General features: G+C 36.5%; 1 protein-coding gene across 1 annotated transcript in view; it reads left to right on the forward strand.

Annotated features, from left to right (window-relative positions):
• Window positions 1-4,116: 4,116 nt before the first annotated feature.
• HFM1 (helicase for meiosis 1) overlaps window positions 4,117-13,200 on the forward strand; it is a 125,806-nt gene continuing 116,722 nt past the window's right edge. Inside the window, exon 1 of the mRNA XM_056815364.1 lies at window positions 4,117-4,257. Coding sequence (XP_056671342.1) covers window positions 4,232-4,257 — 26 coding nt within the window. The 5' untranslated portion in view covers window positions 4,117-4,231. The remainder of the gene's footprint in view (window positions 4,258-13,200) is intronic.

Genomic DNA, 13,200 nt, shown 5'->3' on the forward strand with positions numbered 1-13,200 from the left:
TACCGTGGAGGGAAGGAAATGAACTTGAGGTTCCTGAATAGGTTAATACAGATATTTTGTGAAATTCACTTTTTGCTCCACAGAAATTCCTCCAGATGGCCAATCTTGCATTACCGCTCTGAGGAGCTAGTGAATGGCAATCAGAAACACTAGGAAGTCATGAATCCCATAGGGTAAATGTCATTTAGAAAGCTCACTGTAATAGTGGATGGCAAAGTCTAGGTCCCTGCTGGGAAATTTTGCTTCCTTCAATAGAAGACTAGATTCCCAATCTCTTAAACCTGGAGTTACTTGCCAAGCCAAAACTTTCCAGGAAATTCTTCTTTCTGTAGAAGGCCAGATCCTGGATCCCACTGTCTGGATAATCCTCCTTATATTGACTATATTCTAGGACTGGGTGGCTACCCTCATAAGATCTCTTTATTGAAAGAGTCTGAAGTCAACAAATCTTGAACTAATTCCCATCAGTGAAACTTACACCCCAATAGACACCTAAGAGTGTGCTTATAGCCTCTATAGGGAAAGGCAATCAAAGACTATCCTCCTATAAATTCATCAAATCGGTAAGGGAAAGTGATCAATCCTTCACCTAATGTGGGTAACTCCATCCTGAATTATTCTTGTGGTTTGTTATTTATATTATTTACAGTTCACAAAGTTCATAGACTCCATTTAAGGAGAGTTTTGTGTTTCACCATCATCTTTCAGAAAGACTAACTTGAAGAACTAGAGGAAGGGAATAATAGCTCAGATGGGCAAGCTCAGATAAACTCCTTCTGAGAAACTCTCAAGAAAGAGCTATTATAATAAATCAATCTTGACATCCTGCTTAAAAACTGTTCAGGCTGTTTTTTAAACAATTTGTAACTTAAATAGAACATTTCAGCTTTGCAACAGATTTTTATTTGGAGAGATATGTGTTTTCCAATTTGCATATAGATCACTGACCCATAATTTCCTGGTGTTTTTTTGATCTTCCAGTGACATGATTTAGTACATGCAGGTTTATGACTTGCTATGTGATCTTTGCAAGCTGGAAGGACTCAAAACATATGGCAAATCAGATGTTAGGCTTGGGGGAAATAAAAAATTAAATTCTTTCAGAGATGTTTAGAGAAAGCTTTTGCTATATATTTTATGTGCTTTCTGTATACGAATGGGAAGAGAGAGATGCCACCTGGGGATGAGAATCTTAAGAAGAAAAATAGCTTTAAAAATAAACTGTTTGTGTTTTTGGATTAGACTTTAAAGTATGGTCAACTTACAGCAGATGTCACAAAAAAAAAAAAAAGAAATCTGTGCGAGACCAAAAGACACATAAAAAAGATACTTTTCTAATAGTAAAAACAAAAGCAAAAAAAATAAGAATAAACTTCTCCAGAATTACCATGTTTCACATCAATTAAACTTCTCATTTTCCTTATATTTGGAGAAATATCTGTTATACATTTTTAGTATGATCATATGATTTCAGAAAAATGGTCTTAAAAAAAGAAACTTGACTGAATTTCAAGTCCAAGCCCGTAAAGCAATTTATTTAGTCAACACTAGCCCAGATGACTTGTGATACAAGGCATTTTGCCTGGAAAAGGAAACTTCCCCCTCCTCCCCATGGCAACCTGCCCAGCAAACTGCTTGTGTGGGTGGATTAGAAAGTGTGAACGCGTGCTTGTGGGTTTTGGCAGTACTTTTTAATATAGCTTCAATTCATTTCAAAATCAAGAGTTTTAGGTGGTTTGTTAATTAGGAAACAAAATTAGGAGAACAAAGTTGCTACTTTTCCATTATACTTTGCCCTGTTTCAGACATCTATGGGAGTAAAGGTGCTGTCCAGCAATTAATAAACCCAAGATCTAAAGATTTAGAGTTGGGGTGGGGGGAAATCTTTCTCTGTCTCTGCCATGAAATCCAACCCCTTCTTTTTGCAGAAGAATAAATTAGAGCATCAAAACATGAAGGAACTTTGTCAAGGTCAGGTAGATAGCCAAGTGGCTGAGAGGGCATTTGAACCCATATCTCCTGGCTTCCTATCCCATGGCTCATATCCCATATTCCTCTTTGCTATTTCATCTCCTTTCCTTGTTTATATTAATGAATGACTTATGGAATGACTAGCTCCTTTCTCTTTTATTTCTCTCATGCTTAAAGTGCTATATAATTATATAACTGTTATTAATTCATTCATTCTAGTCAAAACTCGACCTAGAGTTGAGAAGAAACTCCATATTAATTCCTCCATGTCAATGTCCATAGATTTCCCCCCCAAGTCCTATTTACTACCTTTTGACAATTGTTCTCAGCCAGAATGTCATTTTTTAAAACTTTATTACACTATTCCCAGGTTGAGAAACAATATTTTTGATTTTTATGAATTCTTTCCCAGCCTTCCTGTAGTTCCTAAATTCTCCCCTACTCATTCATTTGTTTTTCAGTCCTGCCCTACTCCTTGTGATTTTCCATTTGGGATTTTTTTTGGCAAAGATACTGGAGTGGTTTGCAATTTCCTTTTCTAGCTCATTTTACAGATGAGAAAACTGAGGTAAACAGGGTTAAGTGGCCTGCTAAGGGTGACAATTAAATTTCTCCTCTTATCTGCTAGATAATCAATCTTAGTGGAGATTTTTCCTCAACTCACTTAGTTTCCTTCCATTTTCAGTATTTTCCCCTTCAAGGTTAGGCAAGACCCACTGTTTAATGACAATTTCCCCCCCACCTATCTCAGATTTTGAATAGCTTGGTCGGTCAGTATACTCTGGCTCACTCTCCCAAAGCCAAGAAGCCTACATCTGCCCCCTAAGTGCTTTAGAGTTCCCTGAGGATTTTATGAGATATCTCTATTGTCATTGGCTTGGGTCTCCATTGGTTATTTCCTCCTATCATTAGGGGCTAATGACTAGCACCCCAGTTCTATTGAAGGCTTCTCATTATTATTTACTACAAATACCCACAAAGGGATATTTGCTACAAGAACCTAGCTGAACAAATAGGCAGCATTCCTCTCCTAACATCTCAAGGAGCATGCTTTTCCCTACACCACCCCATCTTGACTCCATTCCTAACTACACAGCATTGGTCCCACCAAATTCACATTCAAAGGTGACTCAACTACTAGAAGACCCGGAGTCTCAGCTGGCCTGGGTCCAGCACGTTGTTCCCTAAGGTCCCTCCCCGTTCCACTGGGCATCAGCGCTGCTCTGTTTGCAAACTCTTGGCCTGGACTATAATTTCCAGATTTTTGCGGCTTGATCGCCTGACCTTTCAAAATTCCTAAAGTTGGAGATTCCACCCCCTTCACTTAGAATAGAAAAAGGCAAACAACAGACCAAGGACCGAGGTCTTATTTCTTGGGTCGACTGTGAATGACTTAGCTATTCTGATCAATGAAACAATCCATGACAAGACCAAAACTCATGATAAAAGATGCCATTCCCCTCTAGAGAGCACTAATAAATTCTGAGTGCAGATTAAAGCATTTTAAAAATGTATATATTTTTTTCTTGCCTGTTTTTTTTTTTGGCAACACAGCTAACATGGAAGCAAGTTTTCCATGATTTCACATGTATAATTGACTTTTTGTTTTGTTTTATTTTCTCAGCAGGTGAGGGAGGGGGCAGAAGGAGATTGAATTTAGAACTCAAATTTGTTTTTAACTAAGGTTAAATTAAAATTAAAAATTAAATTGCTTTTTAAAAAAACCCTTAACTTCTGTTTTAGAATCGATGTTGTGTATTAGTTCTGAGGCAAAAGAGGAGTAAGGGCTAGGCAATGGGGGTTAAGTGACTTGCCCAGGGTCACTAGGAAGTGTCTGTGATTATATTTGAACCCAGGATCTCTTGTCTCTGTTTGGTTCTCTATTCACTGAATCATCTAGATGCCCCCAAGAAACTGCATTTTTATAACACACAATTGGGAATTTTACATTCCAGCCTCTGTGATGTTCTAATGTCTATGAATCTAAAAGGAGGGGAAGACAGGAATCCTGGTGTTGACCTGATCTGTTCCCTTCCTGGAGGTAGGGTGGTTGGGATCACTCAGGGATCGGCCCTGAGGCCTGGAGTCTTGAGCATCGGTGGCTCAGGGCTCAACTGAGCAGGTCTGGTCCCTGCCTCAGGGAGGGGTGAATCGAGCACTCTGGATCAGCCTCGCCTGGCCCTGAGGCGCTGAGGTCTGAGGTGTGAGGGCCCCTAGATGGTGGCCGGTCCCTGACAGACCCCAAAGCGCCTCGGGACATATGGACAATCCTACTGACCTTGGGAGGTAAGGACAGCTTGGGTCTGGCCTCGGGCCCAGAGTGGCCAAGGACCTGTGCCCTGAGTGACCACGGGCGAGGCACCGCCCCTCTCAAGGCCTCAGTTTCCTCTCCTGAAAAATGGGGATAACAGCATCACCCACCTTCCCAACTCGTGGTCAAGACCAAATGATTGTAGTAATTGTACAAGCTCTGCGCCCCTTAAAGCGATACATAAACCTTAACTCTACTAATAATGACTTTTGACAGATCAGTTGATTGGTCAAGTGATCCTTCCATTGATTATCAGGTATCCCTTCCCTGCTGTATGTTCATAGCACTCCATAAACATTTGCCATCCATCTCTGGTACAAATGCGAAGTTACACAAGTAGAGAATTATCTTGAATAAAGTTAAGTATTTAATTGTAATTTGTGCTTGTGGGAAGACTTTCTGCATCCATGAGATTACAGATCTATCAAAGCATAATATTTTAATGGTGAGCTGTTGTAGCAGAAAGAAAAATTGTGAACAAATAAGTGAAAAACAGATCTTTGATCACGTTTCTTTGCTTTGTTTTGGGGATAAATTTAACATTACAAATTAAAAGTAAGTTATAATAATTAAATTATAACAAATAATGTCTAATATTCTAATAATTATAATGTAATCATTATTATAATTATAATTAAAGCTAAAAACTTTAAGAATTAATTTAAATATTAATTCTAATTAATATTTCTTAATTACCTAAACATGTTAAAATGCAACTAAGTTCTTAAGTTCTTTATTTTAAAAGATCTTTATTTACATAGGAAAAATACTCCCAAACTCCTCATCTCTCATTATACTCATAGAGATTTGGTTCTGTGCAGCTTGACCCCTAAAACAGTTCACATAGTTAAATTAAATCTAAGAGTATTTAGGGAGAGGTAAGACTTCAAATTTAACACAACTGTGAAAAAAATTTTTTTAATTATATTTAAAAGCTGATGTCAGTGCATCAGAGATGAAAACACACATATTCTTTTTCTTTTTCTTTTTTTAAAAGCCTCACCTTCTGACTTAGGATCAGCACTCTGCATGGATTCCAAGGCAAAAGAGCTGTAAGGGATAGGCAGTGGGAGGTTAAGTGACTTGCCCACCATCACACAGATAGGAAGTATCTGAGGTCAAATTTGAACCCAGGGCCTCCCATCTCTAGACCTGGCTCTCTGTCCACTGAGCTTCTAGCTGCCCCCAGACCCCACTGTTTTCTTATATGACCCTTCTCCCCCTCCAAAAAAAAAAGAAAAAGAAAAAGAAGAGTTACATCATATATATCAATATTTCGTTTTGGTAATTTGGTTGCTAATGTCAGGATTTCGATCAGTTATTGAAACTTTTCCTCCCTTTTAGGGGGGAGTAGTTTGTTTAGTCTTCCCATTTTCAGTCTCTTGGTAAATAAGAACAGTGGGAATATTTATAGGCATAAGATCAGCAAATTTAAAATTTATATTTGAGACAGCATAGACCAAGGACATTTTTACTTTTCAAGTTTCATTTTAGAAAGTAGTCTCTATAGTTAGTGTAGTATGTGCATATGTACTTATACATATATGTATACATATATACATATGCATATGTATGTATATATGCATATATACATATGCATATGTGTATATATATGTATATATACCTATATAAATATATATATGTATATATTGGCAAGAGGTCTGAGTCTGGAATCTAGAACCTGGTTTGAAGCCCTAGTTTGAAACACTTTGACATCTGTGTGATCTTAGGTTAAGTTGCTTCATTTTGGGGGCAGCTAGGTGACTCAATGGATGGAGAGCCAGGCCTAGAGATGGGAGGTCCTGGGTGAAATTTGGCCTCAGGCACTTTCTAGCTGTGTGACCCTGGGCAAGTCACTTAACCCCCATTGCCTAGCCCTTACCACTCTTCTGCCTTGGAACCAATACACAGTATTGATTCTAAGTCACAAGCTAAGAGTTATTAAAAAAATTTTTTTTAAAGTTGCTTCATTTTACCAATTACCTTGTCTATAAAAAGGGAGGTAGACTGGATGAAGTCTAAGCTCCCTTCCAGTTCTAAATCTCTGGCCTTCTCTTTGAAAATAGAACGTGGTGGTGAGCTTGATGGAACCTTTAACAGTCATCTTAGTTCAACCTCTCATTTTGAGACTGAGGCATCAGTTGATTGATCAAATGCTCATTTGAAGAGATTGAGAAATAAAGTGCCTTGTCTAGGATCATATGGAAACAAGAGAAAGGCAGTATTGAACCTAGAACATTTGCTAAGAACTGAAAGGTAGCATTTATTTAGTAATTTTCAGACAATATCTATACAGATCTCCCATTCCCAGCTGTGTTAATTAGCCTCAAACGCCTTACATTGATTGGTTAAATGCAAAGAAAGTTGTGGAGTTAGATCATCTGGGTTTTCTTCCATGCCCTGTCACTAATTGGGAGCATTTTTTGGGTAAATTACATAACTTTTCTAGAACTTGCTAATCTTTAAGAGCCCTTCTGGCTCAGACATATGGCCAACATAGGTGTTTGCTGAAGAATTCAGTAGAATCCCTACTGCCCTGAACCTTAACCAGTATGCATCTATGTCTTCAACTTGTGTCAAATTATCACGGAAGGACATAGAGCCAGAATAATTTGTTTAATTTTTTATTGTTTGTTTGTTTTTTTCATGGGTAACTGGGGAGATGAGAGTGAATAAAGTAAAGAAATGGGTAACATGAAAAAGTAAGAGAATGCCTGACTGACACTAGCTCTGCTTAGTCACTGAATCTTTATGAGTATCAGTTTCTTCATTTGTAAAATGGGGATAATTAATAACACTTTCCTTACATGGTTGTTGTGATAATTAGATGAAATAATGTATAAAATGTACTTTTAAAAACTTGAAATATTGTATATAAATGTCAGCTATTTGTATTGTTAGAAGATAAAGTCATCTATCTTTACTATACTTAAGAATAGATTCGAATTACACAGATTTATTCATCAATTCCATACCATTGTTTAGCTCAGGTCAAATTTTACCAAGCATTTCATAATGAGCCATTCTTGTTTCTTCTTTACATTTAAATAGGCCTCTAATTTTGAAAAAGATAAACTTTTAAAGGAGCATATGTATACATATGATAAAATAATCTAAATTTAGATTAGTGCGGATTTTTTTTAAAAGGTGCTTCTCAAAATAGAGCCTCAATCTGTTAACTGACTATCCATTTAGTTGGGTTATATTTTAAAAATCTGTGTAATCCAGCCCAATAGCACAAAATAAAATTAAGGTTGTAGATCGTTTTTATAGTGTAGATAACCATGGTTTCTGTGGTTCCTTTCAGCTCTAAGATTGTCAACAACAACAAAAAAGTCATCAGGATTTTTCATATATTATTTAACTCTTTAGTTTGAATCCATCAGCTAGTTTTTAACCCTCCATTAAACTTTGTGCTATCTACATAAGGGGTACTTGAACAACTTCAGCAATGCAAGGCAAGTCCTCTAGGAATATCTGGAATGTCTTATCTAGCCCATCCCTCCAATGTCCCTAAATGAAGCAAGCCCTATGATAACTTATATGGCCTTGAAGCCACCTGACAGGGTCATGATGGGAGCTAAAACGAATTTTCTTACCTGATGTAAGGGAGTTCCTGGTGAGGAAAAGCAAGAAATAATTTGACTCTGAGCTGAGATTTTCCTCTTCGTTGTTTGAGTTCCATTGTACACCTGGCTCACAGAAGAACTGAACAACCTGAGGCCTATAACCTTTCTGGAAAGCAATTTGGAATTATGTAAATAAAGTTACTAAAATGTTCATCTCTTTTGACCCAGATTTCACTGCTAGGTGTATACCCCAAGGAGTTTACCAACAAAAAGGAAAGCTCCATATTCACCAAAATACTGATAGTAACACTTCTGTAGTAGCAAAAAACTGGAAACAAAGTCAATGCCCATTAATTGGTTATGGTAAATGACTACGTTGGAATATTACTGCGCTTTAAAAATGATGGAATTAGCAATTACAAAGAAGACTAGGACTTCTATGACCATCATATAAAAAATGAAATAACCAGATCCAAAGGAAATATATATATATATATATATATATATATACACACACAACTACAACTATAAAAATGGAAAGAATAACCACTACAAAACAACTGAAAATAAATGTTGCAAAATTAGAACAAATAAAACTTAGATCCAAAGGAGAAATATGAGGAGATACCTCCTTCTACTCCTTTGTAGAATCAGGTTTCCAGGTGTGGGACATTGCATATGAAGTCAGATTATTTAAATGTGTTTTGTTGGTTTTGCAGAAATTTTTTCTCTTCTTTTAAAAAAAAAGTTTTTGTAATAAAAAAAATAGCTGTCTGGCAGTGGGTAATACTGAGGCAAATGTAAGAAATGGCTATCTGGGAATGGGTGATACTGAGGCAAATGTAGGCAATATAAAAATATTAAGAAAATTAAAGGAAATAAAGGAGGACAATGGTCCAGTTTGAAGGATTCATTCTGAACGAGGAAAAAGATTGAGAAAAAAGAATCTAAAGAGGAGAAGGACTTAAAAAGAGAAGGTGTTTTGTTAAGTTAAGGCAAGTGAGAAAAGGTCAGAAAAACACACTGGTAAATTAATGAAAGAGTTTTATGTAAGAGAAGAGAAAGAAAAGTGTGTAACAGTCAATCGTTAAACACTGTTAAAGATGCACTATCATGTTGTTAATAACAGCTAATCAGGTGGATTTTAATACCTAGTGATTAAAAGAATCTCAAGAGAACAATTTTTCTTAATTTTAAAATAATTTATTAATTGACCAGTCATGGCATCCTAATTGTGGCTAGACAACTCTCTCAACCATCATAAGACAAACAGAAACTCCTGACCCAGGAACATATATACACTTTTGGGAGATCATTATTCTTTTCCTCTCTTGAACACACCAAGAACTTTGCAATTGGTGATAGCTGATTAAGAAGTGGTGGTCCATCAGACCCTCAACCCTTCTCCAAACTGATAGGTGAGGTTTCACATATCCACAGGAAAAGCAGTATTATAGAACCTTTCCTCTCAGCCCAAGTCTTCCTCAGGACAAAGAGAAGGCAAAAAATCTAAAGAGTGAATGGAGTCAGGTATCAGACCAGGCTCAATAATTCTTTCCAGTATAGCCTTAATAGTCCAGGACCCTGGGGGCACCTGGGTGGCTCAGTGGATTGAGAGCCAGGCCTAGAGATGGGAGGTCCTAGGTTCAAATTTGGCCTCAGACACTTCCTAGCTGTGTGACACTGGGCAAGTCACTTGACCCCCATTGCCTAGCCCTTACCACTCTTCTGCCTTGGAGCCAATACACAATATTGACTCCAAGATGGAAGGTGAGGGTTTAAAAAAAATAGTCCAGGACCCTGATATAAAAATAATATTATATATATATATATATATTACATAAATATATATATAAAATAAAAAATAAATTCTCACATATCCCACAAATAGTTTGAAAGATAAAGACTGAAGTCTCTAATTCTAATTAGTATGTAAAGTAGGGAGGCACTTGTAGTAATTTTCACTATATCTGCCATCTTTGTATGTTTTAATTTTAATTCAAAGGTATTTTGTTTTCCCAAATGTATGTAATAATATTTTTCAACATGTTTTCCAAAATTATAGCATCTAGACCATTTCCCTTCCTTTCTTCCCTCCCTCCCTCAGAGATGGCAAGTAATTTGATCTGGGCCATGCATGTATTATCATGCAAAACATACTTCCATATTGGTCATTATTGTAAGAACACATTCATACAGAACCAAAATCCCAAAATAACACTGCAAATATACTGACGGCAAGGATAGTATGCTTTGATCTACATCCAACTGATTCCAACAGTTCTTTCTCTGGAGATGGTTGGCATCCCTGTCATAAGTGCTTCAGGAGTGTCCCAGATCATTGTATTGATGAGAGTGGCCAAATTTTCACAGTTGATTTTCATGCAATATTGCTATTACTGTGTTATTCCCAGTTTTGCTTATTTCACTCTGCATCAATTCATGTAGACCTTTCCAGCTTTTTCTGAAATCATCCTGCTTATCATTTCTTACAGCACAATAGTATTCCATCACCAACATATACCACAGTTTGTTCAGCCATTCCCGAACTGATGGATATCCCTTCAGTTTCCAATTCTTTGCCTCCACAAAGAGCCACTTAAATATTTTTGTACAAGTAGATCCTTTCTCCTTTTTTATTATCTCTTTGGGATACAGACCCAGTCCATCTTTGTATTTTTGATGTGGCTAAGTGACTACCAGCTATATCCAAAATGCATCCTAGGAGAGAATGTGCCTCAGGCATAAGTATGTCTTCATACTTCAAATTACTGGGGAAAGTGAAGCATGTCTTAAAACAAAACAAAATTGGAAATGGGCTTCAGTATGAGAAGAAAAAAGGGGAAAAGGTAAAGGATCTGAAGAGGTGAACCTCTTCTTTCATTTGTAGTTTGGAGAATAGAGATTGTCATACTGAGGAGGAAAGGAAGGACTATCTAACGATTGAATTGATTACACTTGGAGAAGGGAGCTGGCTGATCTGAGGAGGAAGCAACTGTATGTCCTCCAAAAAATGACTAAGTATTTGGTCAGTAAAACTTTATTATGTGCCTGCTATGTGCCAGACACTGTGCTAAGTGTTGAAAGTAGAAAGAAAGCAAAAGACGGTTCTTGCCTTCAAGGAGCTCACAGTCCAATGGAGAAGGCAAACGATAAAAAAGAAAAAACTGAAACTGGGGGTAGGTGTGTGGGTAGATAAGAGGGAAGGTGCTCATTTTGGAATGTGATGAGACCTAGGGGAGTGACTATAAGTGGAAAATAATGAAATGTCTGACCTGGGTTCCCTCCTTATTAAAAAAGGAGAACCTCTCTACTGTACTCTCCATCTTTTCCAATAAGAGGGAGGAAAGGGCCCAGGAGAATGGGGTCCTAAAGAGCTCCAAGTATCAGATAAGAGATCAAGAAGAATTTAATCTGGAGTCTATAAAGTTTTTTTAATATACTTTTGACGGTGGTATTTTTATATAATTGGGGGTTTGGGAGGATCATGTGTATTTTATGTATTTAGAGGCATTGTTTTGAGAAGTGGTCCATAGATTGGCAGAGGAATCTAGGACTCAAAAGAAGATCAAGAGTTTCCTGGGTTAAGGGAAGAAAATTAGTGGTGACTTCCAGCTGAAGGAGTCTAAGGCAGTCAGTTTTTTTTCCTCTTTTTTTCTTTTCTCTTCTTTTCTTAATTACATGTAATTTTCTAAACATTAAAATTTTTTAAATTCCAAATTCTCTTTACTTACCACCCTCCCCTCTCTTTGAGAAGACAAACAATTTGATATATAGATTATATATATGAAGTCCTACAAAGGATATTTCCATATTAGCCATGTTGCAAAAGAAAATGCAAACCAAAAAAAAACCTCCCACAAAAACAACAACAAAAACCAAAAGCCAAGAAAAATAAAGAAAGTAAAAAAAAGTATGCTACATTGTGCATTTAGACTGCATCAATTCCTTCTCTGGAGGTAGATGACATTTTTCATCCTAAGTCTTCATAATTGTCTTAGATCCTGGCATTGCTGAGAATAACTAAGTCATTTACAGTTGGTCATTTTTCAATATTGCTGTTACTGTTAATTATAGCCCTCCTGGTTCTGCCTACTTCACTTTGCATCGGTTCATATTCTCAGGTTTTTCTGAAAGCATCCTGCTTATCATTTTCTAATAGCACTATTGTATTCCATCGTAATCATATGTCATAGTTTATTCAGCCATTCCCCAAATGATGGACTTCGTTTCCATTTCCAATTCTTTGCCACCTTAAAATTTATACATATAAATTCTTTCCTTTTTCCTTTGATCTCTTTGGGATGCAGACCTAGTAGTGATTACTAGGGTAAAGGGTATACACAGTCTTATAGCCATTTGGGCATAGTTCCATATTGCTCTCCAGAATGGTTAGATTAGTTCAAATTTCCACCAACAATACATTAGTATTTCAATTTTTCTATATGCCTACCAACACTTGTTATTTTCCTTTTCTGTCATATACTTTTGAGAAATGAGGCCTTTTCCAGAGACATTTAGCATAAATTTTCCCCCAGCATCCTGCTTTCTCTTAAGTTTTCAGTAATTGTAATTTTGGCTACATTTGGTTTAATTTGTGTAAAACCTTTTAATATAATCAAAATGATCCATTTTGCTTTCCATAATGCTCTCTAACTCTTGTTTGGTCATAAATTCTTCCTTTATTCAAAGATATGATAGGTAAGATATTCCATGTTCCCCCAGTTTCCCTATATCACCTTTTATGTCTAAATCATAAACCCATTTTGACCTTATCTTGGTATACTATATGAGATGTTTCTGCCAAAGTGCTTTCAAGTTTTCTCAGAAATTTTTGTCAAATAGTGAGTTCTCGTCCCAAGTGATGGAATCTTTGGGTTTGTCATACATGATATTACAATGATCATTTACTACTATGTATTATGTACCTAATCTATTCCACTGTTCCAGTACTCTTTTGTTCGTACCAAATAGAGTATTTCAGTTTCTATTTTACTCCCTGGTTCTACGACAGTGATGGGCAATCTTTTGAGCTTGGTGTATCAAAATTCCCCCAAAAACTGAGCATAACTCAGGTGGTGTGTCACTTCGAAAAGAAAAAACCCCACAATTTCACAATATTTATAGTTTAAATAACAAAAATGTATAATTGTAATATATATTTAATAAACCAAAAACTAATTATTTAACTTACCTGCTTAGTGACTTCTTTGTTCATCTGTCAGTCAGTTTCTTTTGTTGATCTTGAAATTATTTAACTTGTGTGGGGTGCTGTGAACTAAGATAAGTGAGGGGGAGGGGGAATTCTTTAACTAACCTGCCAATTAGTGACTTTTTGTTGCTGAATTT

Source organism: Monodelphis domestica, chromosome 2 (assembly GCF_027887165.1).
Source record: "Monodelphis domestica isolate mMonDom1 chromosome 2, mMonDom1.pri, whole genome shotgun sequence".
Lineage (NCBI taxonomy): Eukaryota > Metazoa > Chordata > Mammalia > Didelphimorphia > Didelphidae > Monodelphis > Monodelphis domestica.